This window comes from Citrus clementina, unplaced genomic scaffold, assembly GCF_000493195.1.
Source record: "Citrus clementina cultivar Clemenules unplaced genomic scaffold, Citrus_clementina_v1.0 scaffold_5, whole genome shotgun sequence".
Lineage (NCBI taxonomy): Eukaryota > Viridiplantae > Streptophyta > Magnoliopsida > Sapindales > Rutaceae > Citrus > Citrus x clementina.
This window is the reverse complement of record NW_006262201.1, coordinates 34,961,855-34,977,637: the sequence shown is the minus strand read 5'-3', so window position 1 is coordinate 34,977,637 and position 15,783 is coordinate 34,961,855. Positions and strand designations below refer to the sequence as shown.

The 15,783-nt window shown below is 38.8% G+C and overlaps 3 protein-coding genes across 3 annotated transcripts; 1 reads left to right on the top strand and 2 right to left on the bottom strand.

Moving 5' to 3' along the window:
* Positions 1-573: 573 nt before the first annotated feature.
* On the bottom strand, positions 574-1,152 carry LOC18041570 (50S ribosomal protein 6, chloroplastic). Its single transcript, XM_024183225.1, has one exon. It carries the CDS (start codon positions 1,029-1,031, stop codon positions 696-698), a length of 336 nt encoding a protein of 111 aa, XP_024038993.1. The 5' UTR covers positions 1,032-1,152; the 3' UTR covers positions 574-695.
* A 1,518-nt stretch (positions 1,153-2,670) lies between these two features.
* LOC18042197 (ergosterol biosynthetic protein 28) lies at positions 2,671-4,955 on the top strand. The gene is made up of 3 exons (XM_006433634.2): positions 2,671-2,859; positions 3,887-4,093; positions 4,636-4,955. The coding sequence occupies exons 1-3, from the start codon at positions 2,745-2,747 to the stop codon at positions 4,701-4,703; spliced, it is 390 nt and encodes a 129-aa protein (XP_006433697.1). The 5' UTR covers positions 2,671-2,744; the 3' UTR covers positions 4,704-4,955.
* Positions 4,956-5,175: 220 nt separating this feature from the next.
* On the bottom strand, positions 5,176-6,892 carry LOC18042196 (cilia- and flagella-associated protein 251). Its single transcript, XM_006433633.2, has 2 exons — positions 6,648-6,892; positions 5,176-6,091 (listed from the first exon to the last, which is right to left on the bottom strand). Exon 2 carries the CDS (start codon positions 6,027-6,029, stop codon positions 5,448-5,450), a length of 582 nt encoding a protein of 193 aa, XP_006433696.1. The 5' UTR covers positions 6,030-6,091; positions 6,648-6,892; the 3' UTR covers positions 5,176-5,447.
* Between the last annotated feature and the right edge of the window lie 8,891 nt (positions 6,893-15,783).

Here is a 15,783-nt window from a genome sequence, read left to right as displayed (position 1 = left end):
GCTAATTGTTCCATGTTTATGATACGTCTGAAAAGTTGTGCAGCTATCTAATCTTTCGACGGAGCATATGGGGAAGATTGAGAATGGATTAGTGAATTCGTTGATGATAAGAACCAAGCACGTGCGTTTGGATAGAAATAGCAGTATTGTTTTCGATTTATAGACTAGTAGTGGCAGGATAAGAGATCGAGCGACGATAACCTTCTAGAACGTTCTCCCGAGAACTGAAAGGAGAGAACATTGTGGACATTTCTATGTACGTTTCCCATGAATATTATCGGGGACATGGCCCCTAAATTGCCATCACAATGAAATGATTGATGTCCATTTTCTTTCTTTCAAACGAATTTAGAACTGCAAAACCGAAATATGAGAGTAAGTAAGTTTCAACAGCCAAAAGCCTTGACCATTATAAAATGCTCTGGTTCTTAATGATTTTCTCGAACGGTGATATATTCTCGATCAGACAGTTCAGTTCATCATACTCCTATCGAATTCTGCAATACTAAATAAACACAGACCAGAACAGCCGTTGAGTAGTTTCGATAGACCAACCATCAAACGCAATGGGAATACTTAAAACTCACAAGAAGCTAATTTCCATTAATCATTAAAACAAGAAAATGATACCATAAAGGGAGAACAAGAACCAAAGAGTGCCAAAACAAAATGGACAGAAGTCACTAGCCAAGAAGCTAACCACTCGCAAGTGGTGCTTCTAAAGCGGCAGGCTCAGTGGCGTCGGCCCCAGGCGCAGCAGCAGATGCATCAGTGTCGGTATCATCAGAAACAAGTGACCAATCAGGAGGAAGAGGAGGCAGAGGAGGGTAAACGGTTGGTTTTCGATTGACGTCCCAAGGCTGAGTCTTGCGTGGCCTCGTTTTCATGTGATGCGCCGTCGCCTTCTTCTGCGGCCTCGATGAGTTCTCTATCACCAACCCAACATTGCACTTCCCTTCCACTCCCAACTTCTTGCTTGATAAATTGGGAACCACTACAATTTGCGAACCGAAAAATGATGAGATCGACATTCCTCTTCTGTTTCCTTCGCTTTGGTCTGCGCTGCGTTTGCTCTTGCAGAGTGACGGATTTCTTGTCCACCTCCACCTTTCGATTGAGATTAGGATTTAGCAGTACAGCATTATCTGTCTTTGCTTCGTAGTAATTTCCATTCCCAAACTACCCTTCAGCTTCATTTATTGGGCTCAATTTTTCGGACATGGGCTTTGTGTTGGTCTTTTAATTCAATGTACAATTATTATTATTATTATTATTATTACTGTTAGCATGGTATGACTTATGCAGCTGCTATTGGATTGGTTCTTCACATCATGGAGCTTATATTGTTGATATACCATGTATTGATTAATTTTGCTTCTGATGATTTTGTTACTTCTCCGTATAAATTGTTTAACATTCTTATTACAATAATAATCCATCGACAAAAAAAATGTTTGAGCGAACGAAGACACTCAAATAATGGCCGCGTATTTTTGGATGGCAACAATAGATAATTGCTCTCATTTATTATGTTTTTGTTTTTTTACATTAATTTTTTTTAGGTTGGAAAAGCCCATATATAGAGAGAGAGAGCAAGAAGATTGAATGAATAAACTAATAACTGTTTGGGCAATTTTTTTGCGGTAGATGTAGTTTATTTACAGAATAATATACTGAAGCCTTTTAAATCAATTATTTGACGGGATAATTTGAAATTTTGACCAATTTGCTAGTATTTGTGTTTAGAAGTAAAATAAAATGAGAAACAACTCTAACTGAATTTCTAAATTACAAAGAAAAACAATTGAAGATGAAAATCCAACTGTTCTAATCACATTTCAATGTATGGCAAGATTCGGATGACTAGGAAAGTAGGACACTTTGTAGTCTAGCAAGCAACTTTATTAACAGATAAACAAAATCACGGAATCAAGTTATCAACTTATCATCATCTTCGTTTTAATATATATATATATAGTCGTGCTGAGGTGCAGATGCCCTCTTTTTTTTTAATGCAGATACATTGTTAAGACTTACAATTTTTTAATATATATATATATATATATATATATTGTGCTAAGGTGCAGATGTCCTTTTTTTTTTAATGCAGACACATTGTTAAGATATACAACTTAATAGAATTATTTTTTTAATGCACTATAAAATTATGTAATTTAATAATATTAACTCTCATTTTATTAAATCGCATGATTTAAAAGTATTTTTACACAAAAAAAAGAGGTCGTTCGCACTAGAGAATAATTGATATAGAATCATTGTTAGGTGGAGGACGGACATACTGTTGTGTAGTCTAATAATATGTTTGTATAAAAAAATAAACATGTCTGCATTAAAAAAGAAATATATATAGGAGTTTAAGCACGTGTTTATAAAGTGGTTGCTTATATAGAAGGATATTATACAATTTATCCATATTTAGAGGACCATTTTAAGCATTTCTGCATGTGAAGGTGAGCTGGAATCGAGAAGCAATCATAATTGTTTTGCTTAAACAAACATCTTAATAGGAAAGGAATTTTTTTTTTGTTTTTTTTTTTTGGGGTTTTGTTTAATCATATCAAATTTTTGAAACGGTGACGTTTATTACTTGTTTCACTTATTGACCCTGAAAAGTGTGAAGTGTTAACAGTGGAGTGCTTTAAACACAAAACAGATTGGGAAACAGATTGGGAGAAGAAGAGTGGGGAGTGCGTCAACAGTCAGCACAACAAAGGGAAGGAAAAATGAAGGCATTGGGATGGTGGCTGATGCTGGTGGGTTCCCTTCGATTAGCCTCCGTTTGGTTTGGCTTCTTCGATATTTGGGCTCTCAGACTTGCTGTCTTCTCCAACACTACCAGTATGTTATTGTTTTTAAATATATTTGCCTTGTTATTTTCTCTTCTCAATTCTTCTATTTTGTTTATTTACTTATTTATTTTTAATTTCTTAATGAACACCCAATGCGGAGACAATGCCCTGTATTTCTAGGCTTGCAAGTTGAGCAGAGAACCCAGAGTTTCGAGATTTTAAGATACTTACAATTGGGTTTCTGTAATAGTGTTAATAAAGTCATCATAGGAGCACAATAATTTCAGATGTTAGAGCTGTGGTATTTAGAGTGCATAAGCAAAAGAATAGATATTGATTCACTGATGGTGGATTTGACATTTGAGTTTGCTGGCTAATTAAGAAACATATGCTGGATTTCATTAAGGAGCAAAGGGACCAGGATGTGGTCCGTTAATAAAGTTTTAGCATTGTCATTGGATGCTAACTAGTTAGCCCGTAATGTGCCCTCTACATGATTTTGGGATTCATATTTGCCATCTGTGTCCTCATTTTTAGACTTCTTTCTGCTCCGCTCTGTCCTTTCTTTCCTGAAGGTTTTGCATATTCAAAGTTGAATGGGGAATTCGACAATCTGTTAATTCAAATTAAAAGTGCACTATGTACTTGTTTGTATATCTGTTATTAGAAAGCCACTAATGTTTTAAAAAGATTAGTTCTTCTCTTTGCTGACAATGTTTTCTTCCGTAGCTTCCAATTAATCTCACATGAAGATGAATTAAATTCTTGCTTCTGAAAAGGAACTTATTCTCGAGTTTTGATTGGACAGTAATCCAGCTCGCTGAATTACTCAGCTCTTTTGGATATCCACAGGGATATGCTCAATTTGCTGATGACAATGTCCAGGATTTCTTAACTTTCCATGTTCTAATTAGTAATGCTTGATTTTTTTCTTTTTTCTTTTTGAAAGTATATATTTATTTTTTCTTCCTAAAACACATTCATGAAGCAGCATCTGTTTCATTTTCTACGTTCTATTTGTGGTGAACTATATTATATGAGATACTGATGATCTTTTCTCTATGAATTCTATGTAGTGACTGAAGTTCATGGAAGGACATTTGGGATTTGGACGCTTTTGACTTGCACTCTTTGCTTTCTTTGTGCATTTAATCTTGAAAACAGACCGCTGTATTGGGCGACATTTTTGTCATTCATCTATGCTTTTGGTCATTTCTTGACTGAATACCTAATCTATCAAACAATGGCCATTGGAAATCTGACAACTGTTGGCATCTTTGCTGGTAGGAAGTTCCCGAACTAAAAATCTAGCCATTTTATAATGTCCTCATTAAACCTCCTTTGTGCTTGGACTAAGTTGTCTGTTTTATTTTCCTTGTCATCATTTTTTATTTCACAAAATTTTGCCATTATTGTTGAGACCGAAAAAATCTCGTCAATTTAATATCCAATAGATGGTAATGACACTTCTGGTCCTGATATTAGTGGTTCAGTTTGTGGACTTTCATCTGCCATACATGAAAAGCACTATCTACTCGTGAGTCCTAAACCCTAAGCATTTTGGATTACAATGGACCACGACCATTCAGGGTGAAGCTGCTAGTCTGTTTCTAGCCTGATATAGTCATTCATTTCATGAGTGACTTGTTGGCTGTAAGTTTAAAAGAATTTCAAGCTAAAATCCACATGTGCTGTCAGAATTTTTCAACTTCTAAATCTTGTCTTTTCTATAATCTGGATCTGGTTAATGTTTTTGCTGCTGACTTTTCAAATGACTAAATTTACTCCCTTGCTGCCATTTTAATTAAATGTTGATCTGAATCAGGTACATCAATAATTTGGATGCTGTTGCAGTGGAATGCACGCCAGCAAGTTCACCCCAAGGATTCATGAAATTGGATCATACAAAGACTCCTTTTTGTTTGTGAAATAGATTAATTTTCACAAGAGATTGTCATAATCTACGTGTACAATTTGGTAGCAAGTTTTGCTGAGGATGCTTACAAAGAATTTCTGATTGCTTTTTCCGGTTAGTATTGATTAAAAATAGATGAAGATCTGAACTCCGTTCCCCCTTCCTGCATTTAGTGTTTAATGTGAACCATCTCAATTGAAAGTATGTTATTAGCTCACGGCTTTGCGTTATGATTTTCGGCAACTCCGGTCAATTAGTTGATTTCTGTTGTGTTTTACACAACCTTTCAAGATATACGACTGCGATTAGGTTATGTTGTTCGATATGCCAGCGAACACTTTTCGCTTATAATGAATTAACCAAGTAAAGGAGGGGAAAGATAAATCTTTTCATCTAAAACTGAAGGAAACCTGAAATTAAACAAAATATAAAAATTTGAAATCGAACTACTACTTCAACCAGCATTGACTATGCATCATCATCTTATTCCAGAGTAATTCTACATAGCTCAATAGTCCATATGATTATTTCATCTAGGCATTAAACATTAAGGCACATAGAACAAAAACATTTGTACAATTGCCTATGGAAAATCCTTCAGGGCATCATCCACCATCTTAACTCTTTTTACCCTGCAACTACATTACTCATCAGCAAGCATCTGCATCTTCACTGTTACTTGTTCCGACATTGGTGTTCCAGTGGAAACAGGTTGATCGATTCTATCTTCCAGCTGCATTTTCACCCTTGTAGAGCTCCTCTCTTGCTTCCGAACTACTTCCATCTCCATAATGCACCGGATTTAATAACAAGCTTTCATCCTCAAGTTGATTTTCTGCCTCTTCACTCTCTTGCTCTGCAGTTTCCTCTTCCCTCTCTCTATCTTCTTCATCAATGAGATCCTCTACTTCTTCAGGCTCTTCCTCTTCTGACTTGTCTTGCTCATTACCATCAATCTCATCATCTCCGCCCCCTCCTCCTTCATCTTTGCTTTCTTCAGGTTTAGCCTTCTTCGTCTCATCAACCTCCGTCTCATCAACCTCTTGTCTCTCTCCTTCCAAAGTGACTTGCTGTACTGGAAGACGGACGTCTTTTCTGCCAAGTTTAATGCCTTCATGCTCACTTTTCACTTCTGATTGTGTTGCGGTGCCCTCCTCGTATGCCTTCTTCCTGTCATATGACTTTCTGACTTGGTGAAGCAACCAGAAGCAAATTGCAAGCAACAAGCATATTTGAAGAAAGTGTTTCACCTTAAAGCCTTTAGACCTTAGGTTTTTACTTGAAGATTGCTTCAAAATGGTCATTTTCTGAAACTTATAATTCTCAGTCAAAATTCTCAATGGAAAGCGCTGAAACAATCACCAATCTGCATAAGTTTGACCGGGAGAGTAAAATAGTAATCAGCTTAAGCCACACACAACTGCAAGTCCAAACCTAGCATCATTGCAAAGAGGCGAAATAAACAACAACAGGTAATGTACATGCAAATTCTTAACTATAAAGAATTTGCAGGAAAGCTGCGTGCCTGGCAAGGTATATGGACGATTTCGGAAATTAGCCTTACGAATTCAATTTTAAATTGTAGTAAAAAAGACAACAAATCTCCACTATTCCTAGAAATGAAGTAAGGTTTCATTACAGGTGTAACCATGTAAGCACTGAAACGGCCATCAAATCACATAAACGAGAACAATAAACCTTTAAAATTTGGAAATTTAAGTCACAACTACAAAAATCACAACACCCATTTCAATATTCAAGTATTCCGACTTAAAGAAGCCAACAAATCCGTTGAAACTTCAAATTTTGATCTGAAACTTACCAAGAACAATTACAACAGTGCAACAATTCACACTAATTTTTTTCTTCCCCTAAGAACAAGATAATACTAGCAATAAAATAACAAAATAATTAAGCATTACCTTTAAGTTTTGTTTTTTGGAGTTAAAAGTTTTCAATGAATTGACCAAAGAAGTGGTGACTATCGGAGAGAAGAAGAGAGTGAAAATGAGTGGTTAAAGGGTGTGAAACATGTGTCTTGCTTAGAAAACACAGACAAAGAGTGAGTTAAGACACTAGAATGTATGCATTTATTTAATTAAGAACCCATCAACTTCGGTGGCTAGTGGTTGTTTGCCTGGCTTACCACATATGGCTGCAATAATTGTATGAATTTTATCGTTAACGACATCGTTTCTTCCTTACCCAACTCCTTTGCCACTCAGAAATTACGGGGTGTGATATCAGACGAGTGACATGAGTTGGTTTGGTTCCACTTTCACTCTGTTAGTCTAGATGGCTTCGCTCGATGCCCATGTGAAGTAGGGCCATTAGCCAACTAAATAATGATCCAAAACACTTTGTGACATTTCTCTTTATTATTTTTTTTAAATCAACTAATTTCAGGGCGCGAGTTAATTTCCTTATATTAACGTAGAGATGCAACAATTCAAGAGAAAAAAATTGGTAATTAGTAGATTAAAAGTGATTTTTTTTATTTAGTTGTTTCTCGATATCAGTAAATAACTAAATTTATTCCTTTACAAATAAATAAATAAATGAGCTATAGCAATAATATAACTACTACATTTGATGAGACCATCAGATGAGAATCAGACGGCTGTAGTATAATGCATCAAAGTGACATAAAGCACCTAATTAAGGCTCAAAAGCTCCTCATTACAAAAATATTGGGCGGCTAATCAAAGCTCAGAAGGTTCCTCATATCAGAATTTAACAGAGCAAAAATGAATTCTTGAAAACAAAACCTCTTCAAACCCCTCACTCGCCTTTCTTCACCGCAATCCGCAAGACACTTCTTCAGCTTTTTGCAAAAGCCTTCATCGCCTTTTACTCTATTCATCTTTCTCTGCCAAAATTGCTCTTTCCATCTCTTCTTTTACTCCAAAAGGATGAATCTTGAACAAGAAGAATCAAAAGAACAGTCTGAAGCGGGGGACCAAAATAGGGAAGTTCGACAAGTATCTGATGAAGATGAAGAAGCAGTTAAGGAACTAGATCATCAGTTATTTTCAAAGATTCCAGATTCTTTAATTCTTGAAATGCTCCCAATCGATCTCTTGTTTGATTGTTTAAGAACACAAATGTTCGATCATATTATCAATAATGCTGATTTTAAAGACCAGTTTCAGAGTCATAGACGTCATCTACTTTTCGTGCCTAAGGTTGATTGTCGAGCAAGAATCAACATAAAAACTTGTAAATCCAAATTTAAACACATACCCGGATTATATGCGGAAAACTGATAAACCAAAGTTATGCGACTGATTTATGGTTGGAAGATGATCACAAAGTCAGAAAATCCTCTCAATTCACATTGCACAAAGTCAGGAAATCCTCTCAATTCACATTGCAAGAACCCTTTAAGCTTCTCTTGACTTGAATTTTCCCCTTTAAGCTTCTCTTGACTTAAATTTTCTCCAAATTGCACTTTTGGTTTTTTTTTTTTTTGGCTTAACTTCTCTTCTCTATAGATTTGCACTCTATTTATAGCATTCTAAAAGTAGTGATCATCTTCTCAATAATCACTAAATAAACTTAAACAATTGTTGGAATGATCATATTCTTAATGATCACTTAATATCATTCCAAGAGTAGTGATCATCTTCTCAATGACCACTAAATAAGCTTAAACAATTGTTGGAGTGATCATCGTCTTAATGATCACTTAATATTTTTCAATATAATATTGTAAGATATTATAGAGTTCTAATTTAAAATGATCACTTGCTCTTGGTCATACTTCTTTCCGTGGCCTCAAAGTGATAGACCCTATATATAAATATATATTTCCAACACCTGATGATAAGTCTCGTCTCTCTTTTATCTGTGGGCGTGTCTACTTTCCCTAGTCTTGATGACCGCTCCTCTATTAGAATACCCCTACGCCACTACACCTGCAACACTGATGTGTTAACAATTTGTGAGGGGATTGTTTTCCTCAAGAGCAGGAACGATTACGCAGTCTGGAATCCATTCTTGAATCGTCACAGAAGAGTGCTTATGCTAGTGCACTGCTTGACACGAGGCGTGAAATACTGGTACGATCTTGGTATGAACGAAGAAGGTGTAAAAATAATTGTGGTAGTGGACCCGATTTTGAAAGGAGATAAAACTACAAAGGTCCATCTTTGTCACGTTAATGATAATGCTCGTTGGGAATTATTAGAATTGCCTTTCCTATTCGATTCACAACATATGATAGGAGAGTATTCAAGAGGTTGCATATATTGGGTAGGTGCTGGTAACCTAATGGAATATGTAGTCAGATTTAACATCTGTAAGAGAGAGTTCGAGGTGATAAGACTTCCTTTCAAGGCATCGTCATATCATATTCCGTCTGGAGGCTTTGCTTTTCCTACACCACTGCTACAAGTTTTGAATGGTGATGTTTGTACTTTTAAAGATAAGGGAGATGCTATAGTAATTTGGAGTCTGTCAAAAGCTAAAAGGTAGGAACATGTCTGCGAAATTCCGAGAACTGCTTTATTGCAATCGCAGTGCTTCAAATGCTTGGGTTTCTCCAACAATTTAAGAAAACTACTGATACAGACGGGTAAAAATTGCTTCGTGTGGTATGATATTGCCATTAAATTTCGAGAAAAGTTTGACATAGACAGGCCTTATGGAGGCTTTGAAGTAAAATTTATCTTTGAGACGTTGGAATGCAGAGGCTTGGACAGTACTACCGAAACTATCGTTGGGCTATGGGGAATATGAATGGAAGGATAAGTTTACTACTATTTCTACATGAAAAATTGTATTTTGTGTAGTCATTTTACAAGTTTAAGATCTATATTTTCTCTAGAATATAAGTTTAGAGAACGTTACATTAGTCTCTTTTTTTTTTTTTTTGGTGGGGGGGTGGGGGTTGAAGATGCCTATTCTTTGGTGGCTTTTGCAAACCTTCAAGTATTAGTAGTTGGTTTTTTTTTTTTTTTAATTTTAAGATACTATAGAGTTGTTTGTGGGATATTGCTTGTGCTTATTGGCATTAAAGATTTGGAAGCAAGATATATGCTTTTTGTATTAATGAACTATTGCCAAAAGAAGAAATAGAATAAACAATTAGTACTATGTTCTATTGTAGATTTTTAATGGTTCATCCTCCAAATTGGCCAAATTCCATCCATCCCAGAAAACAAATCAATTTGTTTATTTATTTCATTGTTCGGGACTATAAGACTCTACAAAACATTTGCAAAGAATAACTGTAAGCATAAAATTCCCTCTCTAAAGGCACGAAGCAATCCGTGAAGAGTGCTCGTTTAGAAGTTTGACTTTGTTAGTGTTAACCCATAAATCGAGCCCTGCAGTAGTTCTCACTCTTTGACAGACAAAGTAATGACCTCTTTGACTTGGTCAGAATAAGTGACTCACGCGCAATTCACGTGCGATGGCTTATTTTCTAAAAACATAAAACTCAATTGGACCCGTATGATTAAATTTCAAAACTTCAAAGACTGAAAGGATTTAAGACCTTGATTTGCAATTGATAGTGTTGTCGTTTGCCTTTGATGTCTGTGTCCACATTCCACAACAAAAGTTCATTTAATGTAAAATTAATCTATATATGCCGCTTATGAGTGTGTGTATAAACAAATTAATATAATCAAATTGACCCACGATACAAGGGTATTTTTAGAAATAAATGGAGTACGGTAAAATATGGGGTCTTATGATTTATGAAATGTGGGCAAAGCTGATGTTCCAAATATTGTAACAAATAGTCAATAGATATGGATCATTGATTTTTATATTTCTTAAATTCATTGGGTGAAAGTAATTTTAATGTAAAACTAGGTACGGATTAACGGGTGCAATATCAATTTAAAACTTTCATTTTTAATCACATTTTACTTATTTTTTCAAATAAATCCTTATAAATTTTGTATAACTAAATAGTTTTGTCGTTTATCTCTTCTACAATTATTTTAAATTTTTTTAAAGTTTTTACTATATTTTTATAAGAACCTAAATAATTATCATGTTCATAAACCTAAATGATTATCATGTTCATAAAGATCTACATATTCTGAATATATATTTGTACCTTTATTTATAATTTCTTGTCTCTCTTAAGACATGAACTAGATTTTTTCACTACACACACACACTCATACCATCAATGCTTTCACATAGATATCTAAATCTAGTATCTTGAATTATAAGAGATATTATATATCATAAAATCCTATGAATCTAATGAGTTATTAGAAAAATGGTACAATGAATAAATTACCTGAATCTATAATAATTTCACAAATCATAAAAACCAATAAGTAGCCACATTCTAGCTACAAAAAAAGAGGATTTTCGTATGGAAGATTTCAACTTTTTGATCGGATCAATAATTCAAACATGTGAAGAAATAATTAATTAAATTGAATTTCACTTTATCTATTAAATAAATTAGGAAACCCAAATTTATCTATAAAATAATATAGAAAGTGCAAACGAAATAATAGAGATTAATAGTTTTAATGAAGAAAATATAAAACAAATTAAAAAGTTAGGAGATCAAATGAGCAAAGAATTTTATAAAGTTAAATAATTAACAAAATTCTTCAACATTGAAGATCAGGAAATATTGAAGTAAGAGAGCATTAATACAACGAATAAAAGCTCAATAGACGTAAGATTAAACAAGTTAGAGATTCAATTAGATAAAATAGAAAAAAATTGTTCAGCAACTTAGAACTAAATTTGCTATAATATAAATAGAAAACTTTAAAAAAATTGAAGTTCTAAAATACAATTACAACAAAGAGGGCAAGTTAGATTGATCTCCAACCAGCCATGGATGCAATTTAAAATGAAAGATATGATTGCATATAGGAAAAATTCGGCAGGTCGGCAAGTTTCATCATCTGTAAAAGTTTCTGTTGATGCGGGATTCCGGTTCTCCTCGTTCTACGACCAGGATCTCTGCTCGATCAACGTCATCACGACCAGGGGGTCTCCTCGCAAGGCTTCTTCTCCAGAGGTTCCTGCGCACACAGACAAGTCAGAGTACGCCGGTTGTTCTCTCGGCGCAAACCCTCCGACGCTCAAGTCAGATATGAAGGTTCGGGGAACGCTTGCCACAGATCTTATGGCTTTTTCGTGGTTTTCTCTTCTTTAGAATTTCTTTTCTAATCTAAAAAATGCTAACCCATTTACCTTCGTTGGCTACCTTTTTATAGGCTTCCTCTGAATCCCAGTTTTCCTCTTTTTTCGAGACGGTATGGGACTCTGACTGCCGCGTTATGGGCAAACGTGGGATCTTGCGTGTTACGCCACGGTTCTGGGGAAAGCGTGGCCGCCGTGGTTTCGTGAGATCTTGTTTCCGCTTTTTTGGGGGACGGTATCGGACTCCGACTGCTGCGTTATGCTGCGTTATGGGCAAACGTGGGATCTTGCGTGTTACGCCACGGTTCTGGGGAAAGCGTGGCTGTCGTGCCTAGATTCTCGGGCTGGAGAGCAGGTCTTGCCAACTGCCGTCGACCGGGTCTCCTCGCCTCTCGACCTCTAGCCGGAATGGCCTTATGCCTCTTACAGGAAATTTGCCTTGCGGATGACGTGCTCGTGGACGAGCAGGATATTTCTGCTCCTGTTCCCCCGCGCACCAGGCTTTTACGGAACACACCGGTTCGCAGAACTCTACCATCAGATATCTGCTCACCATGCCTGGTCTCGTCGACGTATTTCTCCCAAACACCGGTCCCCCAGTTTCTGGTGTTGGGTAATGTAGTGGACCAGCAGTAGAAACTCGCTAGTACTCGCTCGCGTGGGATTGGAAAAGGCTGCCAAGAATCACGTCGCATTTAATTGCGGACGAGGTGATGTGGCAGAAATCCCCCCCTCCATTTGAATTTCAAACCGACGGTTATGAGACCCTCGGGATTCGGCGCTGTTAAATGCTGGCCACCCCAGAGTCCGTCCTCATTAGGAAAACCAAATCCTCTCTGTTAATTATTAACAAATTAATAAAAATGTTTTTTGATTACTTTCTTGTGTTGTAATTATGAATTAATTTTCGTTTGAGAATCTGCTTGTCTTTGTCTAGACGAGCAGGTTCCGGCTTTGCTCATCGTTTTGCCACACGCCTTTGAAGATTCTTCAATGCCTGGGATTCGGCTCGCCTTCGCGCGGTCGAGCAGATCCTGGCACGCTTGGCATCTGTCTCGCCATAAAACAGGCTGTGAGACTGGGTGAGCCTTTGCATGCCTCAGGAATTTCTTCGAATGCTTTGGAGTCTGCTCGCCTTCTCGTGGTCGAGCAGATCCTGGCATGCTTGGCTTCTGTCTCGCCATAAGACAGGCTTTGAGACTTGGTGAGCCATTGCATGCCTCAGGAATTTCTTCGAATGCTTTGGAGTCTGCTCGCCTTTTCGTGGTCGAGCAGATCCTAGCATGCTTGGCTTCTGTCTCGCCATAAGACAGGCTTTGAGACTTTGTCGAGCCTTTGCATGCCTCAGGAATTTCTTCGAATGCTTTGGAGTCTGCTCGCCTTTTCGTGGTCGAGCAGATCCTAGCATGCTTGGCTTCTGTCTCGCCATAAGACAGGCTTTGAGACTTTGTCGAGCCTTTGCATGCCTAGGGAATTTCTTCGAATGCTTTGGAGTCTGCTCGCCTTCTCGTGGCCGAGCAGATCCTGGCATGCTTGGCTTCTGTCTCGCCATAAGACAGGCTTTGAGACTTTGTCGAGCCTTTGCATGCCTTGGGTTCTTCGAGGATTGGGATTCTGCTCGCCTTCTCGTGGCCGAGCAGATCTTGGCATGCTTGGCTTCTGTCTCGCCATAAGACAGGCTTTGAGACTTTGTTGAGCCTTTGCATGCCTTTGATTCTTCGAGGATTGGGATTCTGCTCGCCTTCTCGTGGCCGAGCAGATCCTGGCATGCTTGGCTTCTGTCTCGCCATAAGACAGGCTTTGAGACTTGGTGAGCCTTTGCATGCCTCAGGAATTTCTTCGAATGCTTTGGAGTCTGCTCGCCTTCTCGTGGTCGAGCAGATCCTGGCATGCTTGGCTTCTGTCTCGCCATAAGACAGGCTTTGAGACTTGATGAGCCTTTGCATGCCTTTGATTCTTCAAGGATTGGGATGCTGCTCGCCTTCTCGTAGCTGAGCAGATCCTTGCATGCTTGGCTTCTGTCTCGCCATAAGACAGGCTTTGAGACTTTGATGAGCCTTTGCATGCCTTAGATGATTTCTTCAAATCTTGGGATTCTGCTAGCCTTCTCGTGGCCGAGCAGATCCTGGCATGCTTGGCTTCTGTCTCGCCATAAAACAGGCTTTGAGACTTGATGAACCTTTGCATGCCTCAGGAATTTCTTCGAATGCTTTGGAGTCTGCTCGCCTTCTCGTGACCGAGCAGATCCTGGCATGCTTGGCTTCTGTCTCGCCATAAGACAGGCTTTGAGACTTTGCCGAGCCTTTGCATGCCTTGGGTTCTTCGAGGATTGGGATTCTGCTCGCCTTCTTGTGGCCGAGCAGATCCTGGCATGCTTGGCTTCTGTCTCGCCATAAGACAGGCTTTGAGACTTTGTGAGCCTTTGCATGCCTTTGATTCTTCAAGGATTAGGATGCTGCTCGCCTTCTCGTGGCTGAGCAGATCCTGGCATGCTTGGCTTCTGTCTCGCCATAAGACAGGCTTTGAGACTTTGATGAGCCTTTGCATGGCTTAGATGATTTCTTCAAAGCTTGGGAGTCTGCTCGCCTTCTCGTGACCGAGCAGATCCTGGCATGCTTGGCTTCTGTCTCGCCATAAAACAGGCTTTGAGACTTGATGAGCCTTTGCATGCCTCAGGAATTTCTTCGAATGCTTTGGAGTCTGCTCGCCTTCTCGTAGTCGAGCAGATCCTGGCATGCTTGGCTTCTGTCTCGCCATAAGACAGGCTTTGAGACTTTGATGAGCCTTTGCATGCCTTTGATTCTTCAAGGATTGGGATGCTGCTCGCCTTCTCGTGGCTGAGCAGATCCTGGCATGCTTGGTTTCTGTCTCGCCATAAGACAGGCTTTGAGACTTTGATGAGCCTTTGCATGGCTTAGATGATTTCTTCAAAGCTTGGGATTCTGCTAGCCTTCTCGTGGCCGAGCAGATCCTGGCATGCTTGGCTTCTGTCTCGCCATAAAACAGGCTTTGAGACTTGATGAGCCTTTGCATGCCTCAGGAATTTCTTCGAATGCTTTGGAGTCTGCTCGCCTTCTCGTAGTCGAGCAGATCCTGGCATGCTTGGCTTCTGTCTCGCCATAAGACAGGCTTTGAGACTTGATGAGCCTTTGCATGCCGTTGATTCTTCAAGGATTGGGATGCTGCTCGCCTTCTCGTGGCTGAGCAGATCCTGGCATGCTTGGCTTCAGTCTCGCCATAAGACATGCTTTGAGACTTTGATGAGCCTTTGCATGCCTTAGATGATTTCTTCAAAGCTTGGGATTCTGCTAGCCTTCTCGTGGCCGAGCAGATCCTGGCATGCTTGGCTTCTGTCTCGCCATAAGATAGGCTTTGAGACTTTGTCGAGCTTTTGCATGCCTTGGGTTCTTCGAGGATTGGGATTCCGCTCGCCTTCTCGTGGCCGAGCAGATCCTGGCATACTTGGCTTCTGTCTCGCCATAAGACAGGCTTTGAGACTTTGATGAGCCTTTGCATGCCTTGGGTGATTTCTTCAATGCTTGGGATTCTGTTCGCCTTCTCGTGGCCGAGCAGAACCTGGCATGCTTGGCTTCTGTCTCGCCATAAGACAGGCTTTGAGACTTTGCCGAGCCTTTGCATGCCTTGGGTTCTTCGAGGATTGGGATTCTGCTCGCCTTCTTGTGGCCGAGCAGATCCTGGCATGCTTGGCTTCTGTCTCGCCATAAGACAGGCTTTGAGACTTTGATGAGCCTTTGCATGCCTTGCGTGATTTCTTCAAATCTTGGGATTCTGCTAGCCTTCTCGTGGCCGAGCAGATCCTGGCATGCTTGGCTTCTGTCTCGCCATAAGACAGGCTTTGAGACTTTGATGAGCCTTTACTTGCCTTTGATTCTTCAAGGATTGGGATGTTGTTCGCCTTCTCGTGGC

Excerpts from the sequence above, each read along its gene's own strand:
- LOC18042197 (XM_006433634.2), top strand. The coding sequence starts at position 2,745 with ATGAAGGCATTGGGATGGTGGCTGATGCTGGTGGGTTCCCTTCGATTA. Across the intron at positions 2,860-3,886 it reads TGTCTTCTCCAACACTACCA|TGACTGAAGTTCATGGAAGG; the intron begins GTATGTTATTGT and ends AATTCTATGTAG. Across the intron at positions 4,094-4,635 it reads AACTGTTGGCATCTTTGCTG|GTACATCAATAATTTGGATG; the intron begins GTAGGAAGTTCC and ends GATCTGAATCAG.
- LOC18042196 (XM_006433633.2), bottom strand. The coding sequence starts at position 6,029 with ATGACCATTTTGAAGCAATCTTCAAGTAAAAACCTAAGGTCTAAAGGC.
- LOC18041570 (XM_024183225.1), bottom strand. The coding sequence starts at position 1,031 with ATGTCGATCTCATCATTTTTCGGTTCGCAAATTGTAGTGGTTCCCAAT.